This window comes from Xenopus laevis, chromosome 2L (genome assembly GCF_017654675.1).
Source record: "Xenopus laevis strain J_2021 chromosome 2L, Xenopus_laevis_v10.1, whole genome shotgun sequence".
NCBI classification, from domain to species: Eukaryota; Metazoa; Chordata; class Amphibia; order Anura; family Pipidae; genus Xenopus; species Xenopus laevis.
The window spans coordinates 114,718,653-114,737,807 of NC_054373.1; the positions used below are offsets into that span (position 1 = coordinate 114,718,653).

Below are 19,155 nucleotides of genomic sequence, written 5' to 3' on the forward strand. Positions count from 1 at the left end.
AGGAAGATCATGCAGTGTTAACTAAAAGGAAAAAACATGAAGACTCATCACGTACACCCCTAGTTACTTTGAACAATAGTTGCATTTTCACTAGAACAATACAGCAACACAGAGGCTAAACTGTATTTGCAGTACTGGTTTGACTTTGGAAATACCAAGATCAGTATGTGCAATAATGACATTGCTCAGAACTTGGAGACTTCTATAACATTACCCCATGAATCTCTTCCCCCGCCTTATCCACCTTGTACCTGTCTGTTTTGGAGTCATCTTCTCTGGCAGCAGCAAAAACCAATAGGTCGAAGCACCAGCTTATATAAATATGTTATACAGTGCTTTTTTGTGAGATTGTTCAAGTCTCACCTGGGTCCTTGCTTCAGAGGAGCTTTCAGTCTAATATCCCTTTCACAACACATGCACTATTGTCAATTAAATCAGGAAACAATGAACCTGCCTTTAAGTTTTTGGAGAGTGACAGAAAGCCAGGAGAATCCCATGCAAACATGAGGGCAATATTATAAAAAGAATTGCAGCAGATCTCTGGGCCAAAATGAACTCTAATGTACAGGCACAATCACCAAACGCCTGGAGCAGGAGCTGAAAAGGAGCACAAGTTTGGGGGGCGTCTTACATTTTACACCCCCAGTAAAATACAATTGGATGTCATTTTAGTGCTGCACATTTTAGGTTTTATGCATGAAAGTTGGTTCCAAGTAATGGAGTGCTACAAACCCAAACCTAAAAGAATGGAAGAGTCCAGCCCTTAATTATCCTCTGCTAGGGCTGCCCTAATAAATATGTCAACATGGGATGACATTTATGCCTAAGGCTATGGTTTTGCTGACAAGCAATGGAGAACCATACTCATTACTAAAGTTACTGGTTGTACTAAGTGGATGTAATACTCACTACCATATGCTCATTTTCTGTTCATTTGAATTTTATTCTAATTCAGTAATGGAACCAATATGTATTACGACTTACTGTAATATTGTACCTTACTACATGTCTTTCTATTGTTTTGTATTTTGTAACAAAATATCAGGAATTTGGTTCTTGTTTTACTGGATAAAACAGAAGTGGCAGAAGTGAAATGCTTCTCTAGGTACACACTTCTAATGTAAAACACAGCAAACAATTCATGACGCAGGAATTTGAACTAAGCAGCTTGTTTAAAGGTTTAAATTTCCCATGGTAGAAATGCACTAGCCTACTATGCAAAAAAAAAAAAAAAAAGTTGCCTTTGTTATCTGATCTGTACACTTTTTCAGGAACGCAGAAATTGCTCCGAGAGTTGGTGTTTTTACAATATGCAAAGAGCACATTTAAAACAATAAGATCATTACAAAAGGCTGAACAGAGAAAGTCCATGCATTTCCCTCCTTTGCTTTACTAACTTTGCGAACTGAAAACACCTTTTAAAATGTTTTACATTTTAAGCACAGGAATAATAATTCACTTTGATACCAAAAAGTAAGTGAGCTCAATCACACGTTGTGGGTTACTAAAGGAATTAGAGACAATCATGCCTGTTAATCTGAATAAAATCTGGTAAAACAAGTAGAGCAGCTCCCCTAGAATTCCCCAGTTTACGTCCTGCAATTCCTATGTTCAGCTATCAGAAATAACAGAACAAAACGTTTGCCCATCCCTGTGTGTGAACAAATATGCATTATCTTTCTGTTCAGCACATATTAAGGATGGCTAGCCTTGCATCCCAGGCTGGTGCCCCTCTTTATTTCTGTCTTTCAGAGACATAGCAGTGCCATCTTGCCTATTTTCCAAAGTGCTCAATAAGGCTGAATATGTGTATTGCAATTGGCCAGGCTGAGGATATAGCACTTGGGAGAGCAGCCAAGAAGTTTGAGTACCACCTATAAAGAACAGAGGCAAGATCAGTGCCTATTTAAGAATGGTGCTGGCCTAGGATTGAAGGTTAGCAGCTGAGGTCACATGGGGAATGCCTTACAGGGATTCTGTCATGGGAAAACATGTTTTTTTTTTAATGCATGTTATTTTGCTGCCAGCAGACTTCTGCACAGTTTTTCAAAAGAGCAAGCAGGTTTTTTTAAAATTTTGTTTTGAAATCTGACATGGGCCTAGACATATTGTCAGTTTCCCAGGTGCCATCAGTCATGTGACTTGTGCTCTGATAAACTCTAGTCACTTTTTACTGCTGCACTGCAAGTTGAAGTGATATCACCCCCTCCCTTCCTCCCCTCCCTATTAGGAAGATAACAGCTCCCTGGTAGATATAAGAACAGCACTCAATAGTACAAAATCCAAGTCCCACTCAGACACCTTCAGTTACATTGAGTAAGAGACACAATAGCCTTTCAGAAAGCAGTTTCATGGTGCAGCGTTGTCTCTTTCTGAAATAACATGACCAGGCAAAATGACCTGAGATGGCTGTCTACACACCAATATTACAACAAAAAAACACACTTGTTGGGTCAGGAATGAAATTTTACATGGTAAAATAAATTATTTTGTATTGTAAACAGTGTGATTTAGAAATAAAAATTACACCATAAAAATCATGACAGAATACTTTAAAACTATGTAATTTTCCTATATCTGCATTATTAATCAATAACTCATATCTAGGATAGCAGATTTCCCTAAAAATATGTGCACATTTTTACAAATAACAACCAATGATTTAAACATATAATAAAAAAAACACATAACTTATAAATTGGCATCCTAAGGTTGTTGGTCTTTCCTTGTCCTTTAATTGATTTAGTACATCAGTTCTCAGCTCTCTACCCTGTGCCTCAAAAACTTTTACCAGTCAAGTTTCAAGTCAACTGGAAACATTGCCACTAAAATAAGAAGTACTATTCTAGGGGTCTGCCTAAAAATAACTGCCATATACATTTTCTCAGTCTTAGCAAAAAAGCCATGTGCCAACAACTGAAATGTAAAGTTTTTTGGTCATTTTAAAGGGTCAGTTTTTTATTAGTGCTGTCCGTTTCCATACAGGGGACCAATTAATAGCTTAACTTACATGTTTATAATAAATTATGTAATCAAAAGTGGTCAACAGAGGTCTTGAGCACTCTAGGTGCTATAATAATCTTTTTAGGGCCACAGCCTGCCATTTGGCCTCCTGATGAACCAGCCCTGCTCTAGGTAAATGCAGAGGTAGTTAGTGCCAAAAAGAGGAAAAAGGGTCCAAATGATGTGTAAGCAGGTCAAATATTTTTTTTTATTAATGCCTTGTGTTAATTAATGCAGTGGCTCAGAATGATATGCATTCAGAATTAATAGAAGTTGTCTACATGTACTTTTTAGGCTTAGCGCATACGTTTTGTCCTTCCCAAGTGCATGTATATCAAGATAAGTCTCTTTATTTGGCATGGTTACCTGCATTCACCATTGTATAAATAGCCTTGATCTGCAACTACTGGTTTAAACAGGGAAGATCAGACTACGGTGCAATGAAAAAGACCCCTGTGTACTTTACCCAAAAGAGGTTTAGAATACGTATTTATTGCATTCACGTGACTATAAGTGATACTGCATAGCTGTTCTGTTCTAACAGGTGCACATATTTACATAGGAGCATTAATAACTACTAGACTTATGAAACTGAATGAAACCCCCACCTTGAGTTTTTTTACAAATATCACACCAAACCAACAAAATAAACATTACCTGCCCTAAATAGCTGATCAGGTGTCTACATAGGAGCATCAACAGTGGAGGCTATAACCCGATCTGCTTCCACAGCACATGCCCATGCCTGCCATCAATGCTGTGGTTACAGAAAAAAAAAAGATATTAACAGAAACACCCACCATTGCTAATTTGTGTTCTTCTTCATGTCAGCCAGTATTTGGACAGGGTTTCCGCACTCTCTTGTATAAGAAGAATAAAACACAGACTTCCAAAATTATTACTACACAAAATAAGGGCGTGTTTATACTGCTGTATAAAAAAATTTGTCAGAAAAACCATATATTTGTAAGTTATAAATCTATGTATTCTTTTATGGCGTTATATTTATGGAGTAACCCATTCAAGGGAACTGGAAAAGTTTAGACAGGAATACCTGCAGAAACGCCATTAAAAATTGGCATATTTGTCCACTGCCATTTTTTTTTTACACAGCATCATAAATAGACCCCTTAGGGGGTTATTTATCAAAGGTCAAATTTTACAGTTTTGTATACCTCGAATAAACTCACAACTCGAATGGTTTCTAATTTTTTTTTCTTTACCATACCTGAGCAAAAGCTTAGGTTTAGGATAGCAGCTGTCATATTAGCTTGGTGTGACATCACTTCCTGCCTGAGGCTCTCCCTGCTCACTCATAGCTCTGGCTCAGATTACAGCAGGGAGGGGGGAAAGGAAGGGGGAGAGGGAGAGAGAGGAGCAAATTGAGCATGCTCAAGCCCTAGCCCTGAAGGTTTAGACTGAAAACAGGAAGCCCATGTGTACACAATAAAAGGAAAGAAATGCGGTGTTTCTTTTGACAGAGGACTCAGAGCAGCATTACTTTTTAATGGTGTAATTTATATAGACCTTTCTGATAAATCTTACTTAATTTTAGCCTTTCCTTCTTCTTTAAGTAAAATAATATTATGCAATAGCATAGCAGACTTCAACATGGTCAGCTTCAACATGGACATTTGTAATTGTGTCAGGGAGATGAATTGCCTATGTGTTGCTGGGCAATTTAATACGCTTGTCTTAACCATATTACAGTGACACTACACAACAATAGAGTCAGGAGTTGGACATTCTTCCTGTACAGTAGGGATTTCCTAAAGGCTAAAGAAATGGACATGAAAAACAGCTTAGTGCCCAGGGGTTGTACATCTTTAATCTATAAAGAAGGAAGCAAGAAAATAAAATTAGCTTCGTCCTCCCCCTACTCCACACAGTTAAAAATACCACATGCCTTTCTTATTAACTCAGTCTACCAATGTATGGAAACCCACACATATTTGTGGTTTCAATAACAACATGCTCTGCCGCTTGGTCTTTTTCTGCCTGTTACTTAATACCTGTTGTGCCCTCGGTCCAAAAACTTTCTCAGGAAAAATATTACATATTGTCTCACCATCCAGTTCTAGGCCAAGGTAATGTGTTTTATTCTGCGGGGGGGGGGGGGATGCGGAAAGCATTATTATGCACCTAAATGGGTAGTAAAGTCAGCATGCATGAAGGTTTACTGCTTAATCATTACAAATGTGTGATATTTTTATGTGCTATATAAATCCACGTAAGCTCAGACAAGAAGTGAAATGTCAGTACTTGTTTCAATTGAAAAGGGCCAGCTGTGCCAGTGCTGGAGAATTACAAGCTACATATACGGCACAGTTTCAATTAAATGAAGCCATGCAGCGGAACACATACAGTAATCCAATATCATTTCTCTGTAATGTTCGAGGTCTTCTGCACCATTAAAGGGCTGTTTACACCACATTTATGGCAAGGCCTTAGAAAATCAAACATTAAAAATATTTTCACTTTCATGACTATAATTTATCATTCTAGGATTTATTATTATTTATTTACAGGTATGGGATCTGTTTTAATTTTTTAAAATGGTTGCCTTTTTTTCTCTGTAATAAGAAAAAAGTACCTCATATTTGATCCAAACTAAGATATAAATTATCCTTATTGTAAGCAAAATCAGCCTATTTGTGTTTATTATTTGTTTACATGATTTTCTAGTAGATTAAGGGTAAGGGCACACGCTAAGATTCGGGGGGGTTTAGTTGCCCAGCGCCAAATCGCCTCTTCTTCGCTGGCGGGATGGCTCTAAGAGAGCTTCATTGTCTGAAGTCGCTGAAGTTACCTTGTGAGGCAATTTTGGGCGACTTTGGAAAACGAGTGCCATACCATCTGAGATTTAGATTCTAGCTGGTGGGAAGGCTTATCGGGGAGATTAGTTGCCTGAAGGAGAGGCGATTTGTCGCCGGGCAACTAAATCTTCCCAAATCTTAGCATGTGCCCTTACTCTTAAAGGTATGAAGATCCAAATTGCAGAAAGATCAGTTATCCGGAAATCCCCAGGTCCCAAGCATTCTGAATAACAAGTCCCATACCTGTACCTAGACATAGCATTGGAAACACAGCAGTGGTTCTCAGTGAAGTACACACGTTAAAATTAGAAGTATTTGATCTCATCCTGCTAAAAGAATTTCACACCACCTACGTTCTTTACAGTTCCTACTCACACTCTAAATGACTAGAAAATCCCCTCAACAGATTTCGCTTTGCGGAGACAAATCTATAATAAACTATAATAAATAAGTTTCTTTATGTGTATTTATTTCAGTTATTATCAATCAATTTTACTTTGAAAGTCTAGCTTCTTTGAAATTCTGTACAGTCAGGACTCAGGAATCTGAAGAAAACTGCAAAGAGATATACATTTAAAATGAACACATTATTTATCTACAATACATATAAGTTAAGTAGAACACTGCAAATTTATAAAGATTGCAAACTACTGTATAAAAAACTGCTCACACTTTCTTTTTCCTTTGTAATAAAGATACATAATTAGAACATAGCTATTAACTAGGGAGCCACTAAATCCATAAAATCTGGATTCAACCAAATACTGAATCCTCCACAAAAGATTTGGCCAAATGTTGAAATTAATCTGAACCCTTACTTACATATGCATATATTGAGATAAATCAATAAACAGCATAATCTGTGAACAAACTTTTGTTGCATTTATTTGTTCCGATAGAAATATCATTTTAAGTCTTCATCTGATTTGTTGGAATTTTGCAAAAATAAATAAATAAAACTTAACCTTCAACTTTGATGACAACCACAATCACCTTAGTAAAATTAACAGTGCCACTGACAGAACTGGGGGGGAAAGTGTTAGCTGGCGGCATCATTAGTCTAATGATAGGAAGCATATGGAAGCCGATTACTGACTGATCATTAAAGGGATACTGTCATGGGAAAAAAACTATTTTCAAAATGAATCAGTTAATAGTGCTGCTCCAGCAGAATTCTGCACTGAAATCCATTTCTCAAAAGAGTAAACAGATTTTTTTATATTCAATTTTGAAATCTGACATGGGGCTAGACATTTTGTCAATTTCCCAGCTGCTCCAAGTCATGTGACTTGTGCTCTGATAAACTTCAATCACTCTTTACTGCAAGTTGGAGTGATATCACCCCCCTCCCTTTTCCCCCCAGCAGCCAAACAAAAGAACAATGGGAAGGTAACCAGATAGCAGCTCCCTAACACAAGATAACAGCTGCCTGGTAGATCTAAGAACAACACTCAATAGTAAAAACCCATTGAGACACATTCAGTTACATTGAGAAGGAAAAACAGCAGCCTGCCAGAAAGCATTTCTCTCCTAAAGTGCAGGCACAAGTAACATGACCAGGGGCTGCTGGGAAATTGACAAAATGTCTAGCACCATGTCAGATTTCAAAATTGAATATAAAAAAAATCTGTTTGCTCTTTTGAGAAATGGATTTCAGTGCAGAATTCTGCTGGAGCAGCACTATTAACTGATTCATTTTGAAAAAACATTTTTTTCCCATGACAGTATCCCTTTAAGTTTAAACATGCATGGCTACTTTTTGACTGAACCAGACTTTTTATGTTGAAAATACCGGCAAAGCATAAGTGTACATATATAACAGGTCTCTAAACAGAAAAAAAAAACACCCACAAATCAGTTAACCCTTTAAGTGCCAGCAGAATTTCACATTTTGGTTACGCGAAATGCCAGCCGTTTTTGAAACATTTTGTGCTCTCTCACTTTAGGGGCATTTTCTGAGGGGAAACCTATAGTTTACCTAGGAAAACTATACATTGTTTTTTTCGGTAGAAACTGAGCTTTCTAAATCTGCCGGAGTTTTCATGTATTTCCACCTGTGCAAAAAAATTTATAGTGCTAAATACCAAAAAAAAATGAAAAATTACCATTTTTCATCGTATATCAATTTATACCAGAAAAATATTTCATTTTAGGGATGAAAATCCAACTGATTTGGAAAGCCTTATGTCTCTCGAACGTGCCAATACCAGATATGTATAGTTTTAGGGAGATTTAGGATTTCTGTACAGCAAAAACTCCCGGCAGTATATTACCGAATTTTGAAAGCACTAAGGCAGAAAACGGCATGCTTTAGATTCCAAGGCAAAAAATCCTGAAACCGTAGGTTTACCCCAGAAAACCATACATTTTTGAAAAGTACACATTCTGCCGATTACAAAATGGGTAACTATGTCTCTCTACTCCCAACTACCAAACATAAAAGCTTGTCTGAAAATAGCGGTTTTTCAAAAAAAATTCAAAATTCTGAAAAATCATTTCAAAGGTTTTATTTTGCTGCTCCGCATATCCCAAACTATATTAGGTACCAAGAAAAAGCACCTGAAATATGATTGCCAGGGGTCCACTGAACAGTTTGATACCCATTATGCATAGGTTTACCAAAGTATCTGGCATTTAGAGACACCAATATGAAGTTAGCACATCCAAATTGATCAGGACTTTACTTCAGCTACTGAGAAATCAACACATTGACTGCATTTTTTGTGGGGTAAAAACACAGAAATATATGTTTACCCCCCAAACCCATATATTTTTGGAAAGTACACATTCTACTGAATCTAAAATGGGTACCCATGCCTTTCTGCTCCAAACTACTGAGTCGCAAGGCTTTCCCAAAATTGTCGGTTTTGGTGAAATATCTGAAAATTGCCTCAAACCTTCAACTTCCCAGCACCATATCGCCCATGTATCATTACGTACTAAGAAAAATCACCCTAAATATGATTGCCAGGGTTCCTCTGAACATTTTGGTGGTCATTGTTCATAAGTTTACCAAAGTATCTGGCATTTAGAGGCCCCAAAATGAAGTTAGCGCATACAAACAGTCCCGTGGGTAACTTCAGCTAATGAAAGATCAACACATTGACTGCATTTTTGTGGGGTAAAAACACAGAAATATATGTTTACCCCCCAAAACCCATATATTTTTGGAAAGTACACATTCTACCGAATCTAAAATGGGTACCCATGCCTTTCTGCTCCAAACTACTGAGTCGCAAGGCTTTCCCAAAATTGTCGGTTTTGGTGAAATATCTGAAAATTGCCTCAAAGCTTCAACTTCCCAGCACCATATCACCCATGTATCGTTACGCACCAAGAAAAAGCACCCTAAATATGATTGCCAGGGTTCCTCCAAACAATTTGGTGGCCATTGTTCATAGGTTTACCAAAGTATCTGGCATTTAGAGGCCTCAAAATGAAGTTAGCGTATACAAATAGTCCTGTGGGTAACTTCATCTAATGAAAAATCAACACATTGACTGCATTTTTGTGGGGTAAAAACACAGAAATATATGTTTACCCCCCAAACCCATATATTTTTGGAAAGTACACATTCTACTGAATCTAAAATGGGTACCCATGCCTTTCTGCTCCAAACTACTGAGTCGCAAGGCTTTCCCAAAGTTGTCGGTTTTGGTGAAATATCTGAAAATTGCCTCAAAGCTTCAACTTCCCAGCACCATATCACCCATGTGTCATTACGTACTAAGAAAAAGCACCCTAAATATGATTGCCAGGGTTCCTCTGAACATTTTGATGGCCATTGTTCATAAGTTTACCAAAGTATCTGGCATTTAGAGGCCCCAAAATGAAGTTAGCGCATACAAACAGTCCCGTGGGTAACTTCATCTAATGAAAAATCAACACATTGACTGCATTTTTGTGGGGTAAAAACACAGAAATATATGTTTACCCCCCAAACCCATATATTTTTGGAAAGTACACATTCTACTGAATCTAAAATGGGTACCCATGCCTTTCTGCTCCAAACTACTGAGTCGCAAGGCTTTCCCAAAGTTGTCGGTTTTGGTGAAATATCTGAAAATTGCCTCAAAGCTTCAACTTCCCAGCACCATATCACCCATGTGTCATTACGTACTAAGAAAAAGCACCCTAAATATGATTGCCAGGGTTCCTCTGAACATTTTGGTGGCCATTGTTCATAAGTTTACCAAAGTATCTGGCATTTAGAGGCCCCAAAATGAAGTTAGCGCATACAAACAGTCCCGTGGGTAACTTCAGCTAATGAAAAATCAACACATTGACTGCATTTTTGTGGGGTAAAAACACAGAAATATATGTTTACCCCCCAAACCCATACATTTTTGGAAAGTACACATTCTACAGAATCTAAAATGGGTACCCATGCCTTTCTGCTCCAAACTACTGAGTCGCAAGGCTTTCCCACATTTGTCGGTTTTGGTGAAATATATGAAAATTGCCTCAAAGCTTCAACTTCCCAGCACCATATCACCCATGTATCGTTATGCACCAAGAAAAAGCACCCTAAATATGATTGCCAGGGTTCCTCCGAACAGTTTGGTGGCCATTGTTCATAGGTTTACCAAAGTATCTGGCATTTAGAGGCCCCAAAATGAAGTTAGCGCATACAAATAGTCCTGTGGGTAACTTCAGCTAATGAAAGATCAACACATTGACTGCATTTTTGTGGGGTAAAAACACAGAAATATATGTTTACCCCCCAAACCCATACATTTTTGGAAAGTACACATTCTACAGAATCTAAAATGGGTACCCATGCCTTATTGCTCCAAACTACCGAGTCGCAAGGCTTTCCCAAAGTTGCCGGTTTTGGTGAAATATCTGAAAATTGCCTCAAAGCTTCAACTTCCCAGCACCATATCACCCATGTGTCATTACGTACTAAGAAAAAGCACCCTAAATATGATTGCCAGGGTTCCTCTGAACATTTTGGTGGCCATTGTTCATAAGTTTACCAAAGTATCTGGCATTTAGAGGCCCCAAAATGAAGTTAGCGCATACAAACAGTCCCGTGGGTAACTTCAGCTAATGAAAAATCAACACATTGACTGCATTTTTGCGGGGTAAAAACACAGAAATATATGTTTACCCCCCAAACCCATATATTTTTGGAAAGTACACATTCTACGGAATCTAAAATGGGTACCCATGCCTTTCTGCTCCAAACTACTGAGTCGCAAGGCTTTGCCAAATTTGGCGGTTTTGGTGAAATATCTGGAAATTGCCTCAAAGCTTCAACTTTCCAGCATCGTATTGTCCATGTATCATTACCAGCATAAAGCATCCTAAATATAAACATAGGGGTCTACTAAACAGTTTGATGCCCAATATGCATAGATATACCAAACTATGTGGCGCACAGAGACCCCCAAATGACAATATGTATAGACATTTTCACGGCTGACGCGCTGGCTGCTGCAATATAACCACTCGGTGTGTGTATTATGCGACATTAGACCACCTAACAGTACAGAGACCCCAGAAAACCATATATTTTCAGAAAGTACAGATTCTGACGAATCCAATATGGGTAAATAAGTGTTTCTACTGCAAACTGCCAAACTGAAAAGCAATGCTGAACATAACGGTTTTTATCAAATTTCTGAAAATCGTCACAAAGCTTGAATTTTACCCCATTATATGCCCCACATTTCGTAACTTATCAGCATAAAACATCCTAAATATGAACGCCAGGGGTCTACTAAACACTTTGATGCCCAATATGCATAGATATACCAAACTATGTGGCGCACAGAGACCACCAAATGACAATAGTGTATATACATTTTCACGGCTGACGCGCGCTGGCTGCTGCAATATGAGCACCTGGTGTGTGTAATATGCGACATTAGACCCCCCTAACAGTACAGAGACCCCAGAAAACCATATATTTTCAGAAAGTACACATTCTGACGAATCCAATATGGGTAAATATGTGTTCCTACTGCAAACTGCCAAACTGCAAAGCAATGCTGAACGTAACGGTTTTTATCAAATTTCTGAAAATCGTCACAAAGCTTGAATTTTACCCCATTATATGCCCCACATTTCGTAACTTATCAGCATAAAACATCCCAAATATGAACGCCAGGGGTCTACTGAACACTTTGATGCCCAGTATGCATAGATATACCAAACTATGTGGCGCACAGAGACCCCCAAATGACAATAGTGTATATACATTTTCACGGCTGACGCACTGGCAGCTGCAATATAAGCACCTGGTGTGTGTATTATGCGACATTAGACCCCCCTAACAGTACAGAGACCCCAGAAAACCATATATTTTCAGAAAGTACACATTCTGACGAATCCAATATGGGTAAATAAGTGTTTCTACTGCAAACTGCCAAACTGCAAAGCAATGCTGAACATAACGGTTTTTATCAAATTTCTGAAAATTGTCAGAAAGCTTGAATTTTACCCCATTATATGCCACACATTTCGTAACGTATCAGCATAAAACATCCTAAATATGAACGCCAGGGGTCTACTGAACACTTTGATGCCCAATTTGCATAGATATACTAAACTATGTGGCGCACAGAGACCCCCAAATGACAATAGTGTATATACATTTTCACGGCTGACGCGCTGGCTGCTGCAATATGAGCACCTGGTGTGTGTATTATGCGACATTAGACCCCCCTAAAAGTACAGAGACCCCAGAAAACCATATATTTTCAGAAAGTACACATTCTGACGAATCCAATATGGGTAAATAAGTGTTTCTACTGCAAACTGCCAGACTGCAAATCAATGCTGAACGTAACCGTTTTTATCAAATTTCTGAAAATCGTCACAAAGCTTGAATTTTACCCCATTATATGCCCCACATTTCGTAACTTATCAGCATAAAACATCCTAAATATGAACGCCAGGGGTCTACTGAACACTTTGATGCCCAATATGCATAGATATACCAAACTATGTGGCGCACAGAGACCCCCAAATGACAATAGTGTAAATACATTTTCACGGCTGACGCGCTGGCTGCTGCAATATAAGCACCTGGTGTGTGTATTATGCGACATTAGACCCCCCTAACAGTATAGAGACCCCAGAAAACCATATATTTTCAGAAAGTACACATTCTGACGAATCCAATATGGGTAAATGTGTGTTTCTACTGCAAACTGCCAAACTGCAAAGCAATGCTGAACATAACGGTTTTTATCAAATTTTTGAAAATCGTCAGAAAGATTGAATTTTACCCCATTATATGCCCCACATTTCGTAACGTATCAGCATAAAACATCCTAAATATGAACGCCAGAGGTCTACTGAACACTTTGATGCCCAATATGCATAGATATACCAAACTATGTGGCGCACAGAGACCCCCAAATGACAATAGTGTATATACATTTTCACAGCTGACGCGCTGGCTGCTGCAATATAAGCACCTGGTGTGTGTATTATGCGACATTAGACCCCCCTAACAGTACAAAGACCCCAGAAAACCATATATTTTCAGAAAGTACACATTCTGACGAATCCAATATGGGTAAATAAGTGTTTCTACTGCAAACTGCCAAACTGCAAAGCAATGCTGAACATAACGGTTTTTATCAAATTTCTGAAAATTGTCAGAAAGCTTGAATTTTACCCCATTATATGCCCCACATTTCGTAACGTATCAGCATAAAACATCCTAAATATGAACGCCAGAGGTCTACTGAACACTTTGATGCCCAAAATGCATAGATATACCAAACTATGTGGCGCACAGAGACCCCCAAATGGATATATAGTAGATAAAATTTACAAGGCAAAACAAAATAAGGCAGTAAAGGGTGAAATGCAAAAAAATCCAATAAAACCACAAAAATCAATGTTTTTTTTCCAGACTAGTGTTATCAGCTGTCAGAATCACAGTTTGAATATTTTAGATGGGCCAAACAGGTTATACGGCTAGAAAAAAGTGAACACAATATATGCAGAGCTGAAAATGCAATAAAATGGCTAAAAATTCAATAAAATGGCTAAAAATGCACCAAAATACCCAAAATTGCAATATAATCACCGAAATAACATACAAAAGGTATTGCACAGTACGGTTAGCGAATACGCTATGCGTAATGGCAATAAAACATTTTTTTCAGCCAAAAAAAGAAACGATGCGATAAGAAAAAAAAAAAAAGGCCACAATGCCATGTATGTGCGTGTGCGTGTGTACAAATGGTAAATTACATGTTATGTGCGCGTGTGTGCGTGTGCACATGTGTGTAAGTGCAGTGAGTGTAAGTGACCCCCCCAATCCCCAAAAATGTATGTGTAAGTGTGTGTAAGTGTGAATCTAAGTGTGTATTACTGTAATAAGTGTGTGTTGGTGTGTTTGTGTGTGTAATTGTTGCACTAACCTGAAAAAATCGCTGGAGACTGTTGCAGGCGATCAGGAAGAGCCCCTGGAAGACATCTGCCTCGTGGTTCCTGTCTGTGTGCTGTGGGGGCGGAGATCGACGATCCGGTGCAGGCTGCAGCAGCAGGACACGTAAGTAACACGTGCCTGCTGCTGTTTTTGGGCCCCTGGGCGATCGCGCCCCAGGGGCCACTCGATCCCCTGCTCTGCTCGTTGCCTAGGGGCAGGGGATCGAGCAGGAACGGAGCGAGCGGCTCTAACAGCCGCTCCTCCGCTCCTGAAACAGGAAATGCTGCAGAACGTAGAATCTACGTTCTGTGGCATTTCAAGTACCTTTGCCACAGAACGTAGATTCTACGATCTGTGGCATTTAAAAGGTTAAACTGACCAGAGTAAGTCAGAAGCTTATTGTTATTGGGCCTTCCCATCAACCTGCCCATAACTGTCTGAAAACTAGGCTGGTATCCATCAGGCAGGAACTGCATTGGTCTATTTATACAGTCCTCTCCCAATGGGTCTTGGGGATGTGCTGTGCACAATTCGGTCTGCTACAAGGAAAGATATACTCATTTAGTTTCACTTTTTATCCATGTTGCTCTTGCCCAGATGTTTGCTGCATGTGTCACATATGCCATTATTTTAAGTTTAATTCCAGTGATGGATTGACAAGCTTTCCATAGGATCTTGTACATCACGCGAGGCAATGCGTGGTGGGCTCAATCAAAAAAATATATAAAGCAAAATAACTTTCCTTTAAGTGATTTCTCAAAGGCTGACAATTAAAACGGATTTTTCAGTTTGCATCTTACCTGGTGCCCTTTGTAGTCCTTTAGAGCTTCAGTTACCCCACAAAGGTTAAGGTTTTCTAGAATGTTTCTAGACTTGTCTAGAACTAGACTCTAGTGCTTTCTAATTAAGTGTGTCTAATTTCCAAACAATCAATGATTATTGGTTTTTGCATCTGTAGCTTGAGGACATTCACAAAACACGATTTTGATAAATGAAAGTTAAAAACATAGTAAAAATACTACAGTTTTGTGAATTCAGCATAGTTTTGTAAAATCGGTACAGTCCTGGGACATATTACAATCACATAAAAGTGCAGTAACCCACAGCAATCTGAGATGCATATTAAATAACAAGGAAAGGTAAATTTTTTCCCCTGAGCCAGTGCTTTATTTTGGACCTAGGTAAATAACTAGAAGACCACTACACTGCCATCTTACTGCACCTAACACCTCTGGGTTAGGCTTGGCATGCTCAGTAGAGTTATGTTTTCTGACTTCCAATCAGGGGCGATCCTGGCCCCTCCGCCGCCTGAGGCAGAAGCAGTTGCTGCTGCCCCCCTCCCCCGGAAATTCGCTCTTAAAGTACCAGGAGCAGCATTTTTGCTGCCCCTGGTACCTAGTTGGCGAAGCACCCCTGCTTCCAATTTTACTCTACTGCACACATGTGACATCAGTCAGTTCTAGGGACGCATGTTGTTAGCAGTGGCGTAACTACCGGGGGAGCAGAGGGTGCGATTGGGCCAGGGCCCACACCCCATCAGGGCCCCCCGGCAGCTCACGCGCCACGATTCCCGTGTGGTTCAGGATGTACGGAGGGGGGCCCGGCAGCGTGTCCCGCGCCAGGGCCCGCCCCCCTCTAGTTACGTCACTGGTTGTTAGTTCTTGTGTCAGTGAAGTTCTTAAATGGAGAAAAATATTAGCAATCATATTTACTAAGGGAGTCTACGGTGCACCACCATTAAATCCCCCTTTCCAAGACCTTTAAGGTTACAAATGCTCAGAATCAACCCCAATCATTCCTATGGATAATGTCTACACCGCAGGTGAACTCACAGGTGAAATTATCATAGCTGGAAAACACTGCCTACTTGCCTGGCCCATGAGTGCATCCACAGACATAGGTCATTTCCTTAAGGAGGTCTGGACTGGCAATCTGTGGATTCTGGCAAATGCCAGTGGATCTGCTGTAAGATGCTATAAACAGTCACTATATAGTGGGCCTGTGGGGCTGTTTGGGCCTCTGTGTACTTGAAATTACAGGGCCTGTTTTGAATCCCAGTTCAGACCTGTCCATAGGAATGAATTAAGGGTGAAAATGAAAACACTAGAGTGACAAAATGCTAGAGAGCACTAGAGAGCACATAAGCTAACCGATTGCCACAAGCTTTTTTTTTAGCACAGTCTCAGTCTTATGCTGCATTTTTATGCTTCTGGCAAGTGTTAAAAATACATAAAACTGAGTTACAAATAAAACATTATAAAGGCTCTCTCTGTATTTTGATGCATTCAGCATTTATTTAAATGGATGTACCTTCGCAAACCTCTAGACGCGGGCCCTAACTGGAAGGCTGGGCATCATTAGCAAGGCTCCTTTTCGAATCGAAAGAAGCACCAATTAAATTATCATTCAAAGCAATAGCTGCTGCTAAATTATATTGCGGCAGAGTCTTTGTTGTTGCTACCTTCTTCTGTTTCTCGTCTCTGTACCCACGTACAACTAATTGCCATTTTTAATGTAAGTTGACAGGAGGGTGAGGCCAGGAGACTGTTACAAGCACATGGAAATAAGATCCACTAGTTGGTATCTCACAGTATGTGTGTGGGTGCGCTCAGTCCTACAGGCTGGAATGGGCAGCTTGAAACAAATGAAGAGCAAATGTGACTGGGGTGCCTTTGTGCACTTGAGGGAATGCTAGCTCCTGGCTAAAGAGGGATATTCAGTGTGTGGCTTCCCAGCTGCTGCTCAAGTCCAAGCTGAGGCGTCGCAGACTGAGAAAGTAAGCACAGCAGGATTGTTTTTCCACTCAGAGGCACTTACTTACCAGTGAACTTGGCTGTGCTGTCCCCATGTCCACGTCGCTTCTGCAGAATGAAGTACTCGTTGGACTTCTGAGTTACCCACAGCCGCAGCGCGTTCTTCAGCAGCACCTCCTCAGGTTTCAGCCACATCCTCGTGCAGGACGGTGCCCCGCTCTCACCCTCGCATGTCAGATTGCCTCGAGCAGGACGGACACGGCACCGATTCTTAAGCAAAAGGCAATACCGGCAGCCAGTTCACGACACAGCGCTCCCCCTAGCGGCCGCTCCGGACAGCGTCCTGCATTGACAGATGAAATCTCAGAGTCGCTTCATACCAACACCGCAGGCACGCTTTCCCTCTATTTATTATCCCCCCATTACTCCATCCACTCGTGCTACAGTAGTGCCTGCCACATGTACGGCTAACACGTGTGTCCTGTACCTGGTCAATACAAAACAGAGATGAAAATAAAATAGGCACTAAAGCACAATCACACTTCTCCTTTGTAACCTACAGCCTACGAACTAGAACCCGGCTGTACATTCTACACTGCTCTTATCCTTCATGTCAACATTCCCAGATACCCCGAAACAAGCCACACACTGACCAGCCACCCCAAACCTCCCTGCCACTACTCAGGCTTTCCTTGTCTTCGCTCTCCCTCCTCCCCCATACTCTGTCCGATTCCCTATCAACAATCCTGCACATCCCGCTCCCATTGCGGCCTGCCCGCCCCCTACCAATGCCGCTGTGTCTCACCTGCCCCTGCACGACAAGAAGCCTCTCCAGCCAGTGTTTGGGCTTTATGTGCCTCACAGTCTCCACTCACAGTTCCGGTGTGGGCTCCACTCTGTCCTGTCACATTGGGGATGTGGCCCTCCTTCTGGGCGTGCTTTTAAGCTGCTGCCCGCCTGTGTTGCTGGGCCCCTGCTTGTGAGAGGAGCAGTGATAATGTGTATAAACTGGTTCAATTCATTCTCACTGGACAACAACAAACCAGCACAGTAATTGCCCTGCTAGGGTTGTGTTATTGTCTTTCCCCTTAAAATCAATTTAGCTTGTCCCATTGATATGTGAATTGCTTCTATGGATACAACACACTTTATTTTCTCATACTCCCTGTACATTTACAATACAGTAAACAGCAGAAAATATTGCTGCAACATTATTTCTGGGATTAAAATCCAGTCAGCTATTCGGGCACTGACCAGTGACGTAGCTAGACATTACTGGGCCCCACAGCAAATTATTTTACAGGGCCCCAAAATGTTTAGGCGTGGACCAGTTTTTTTTTTTTTTTTTTACTCTTTTATTTCATTGTTTTATTGTTTGTCTCAAAAAATAATCAGAGCAGAATGGTAAACAGAAACAAATAAAATTGTGAAAATAGTTATCCAAGTGCAATAGGGCTTTGCAATAATACTAAATTTCACAAGGTACAGTACAATTTCACTTCATATCGTGGAATGGGGAGCACAAGGTGGCTTTACTCGGTATTAATTGTTCATTTACTATGTTGAGTCCGGAAGTGGAATGTTTTAAATGGAAAAAATAGGGTCCTAGCTAGGGAGTGTGTTATGTATTCATTTCTACTCATTCCTTCGCCAAGCACTTCCCAAATACGTTATTTATGAACATCGAGACTTTGCGTCGTTCACATAAAAATATAGGGTTGTTCTGGGAAATTATATATCCAGTTCGTCCATATCTTGTCGTAAGCTGGCATGTTGTTATGGTGCATAGCTGACATGTATTCCATTCTCCGTATTTCTTCCACTTTACCCTGGACTTCATTCATCGTAGGGGCAATTCTCTGTTTCCACTTTGATCATATAAATCTCCTAGCTGCTGTGAGTATGTGGTTCATCAACCTCTGATCTACTCTGGCGTTGTCAGGAAAGGGTTTGCCCAAAACATATGTCCAGGAGGCATTGACCAGTTTTGACAATATTTATTGAAATGGTTGAGTTAGGGTCTCATGGGGCCATATATTTCCTGGGCCCCCATGCAGTCGCAGGGTCGTCTTCCTCTATAGTTACCCCCTGGCACTGACGTAGGGAGATTGCAACTGGTTCATTCATAGTCAGCAGTCTAATTCATCTCACAGGTGTTGACTTAGGTTGAAGTCAGAAATATAAACAG

At 40.2% G+C, this 19,155-nt stretch overlaps 1 protein-coding gene across 3 annotated transcripts in view; it reads right to left on the reverse strand.

Moving 5' to 3' along the window:
* The window catches only part of tbc1d8.L (TBC1 domain family member 8 L homeolog), a 59,076-nt gene extending 41,157 nt beyond the window's left edge, over positions 1–17,919 (reverse strand). For 2 of the 3 annotated variants that reach the window (XM_041582362.1, XM_041582360.1), the window contains exons 1-2: positions 17,773–17,919; positions 17,036–17,454 (exon numbers count right to left, since the gene is read on the reverse strand). In XM_041582362.1, the coding sequence (XP_041438296.1) occupies positions 17,036–17,162 (127 nt within the window). In that variant the 5' untranslated portion in view covers positions 17,163–17,454; positions 17,773–17,919. The remainder of the gene's footprint in view (positions 1–17,035; positions 17,455–17,772) is intronic. The other variant, XM_041582361.1, reaches the window with a different exon arrangement.
* Positions 17,920–19,155: the final 1,236 nt, after the last annotated feature.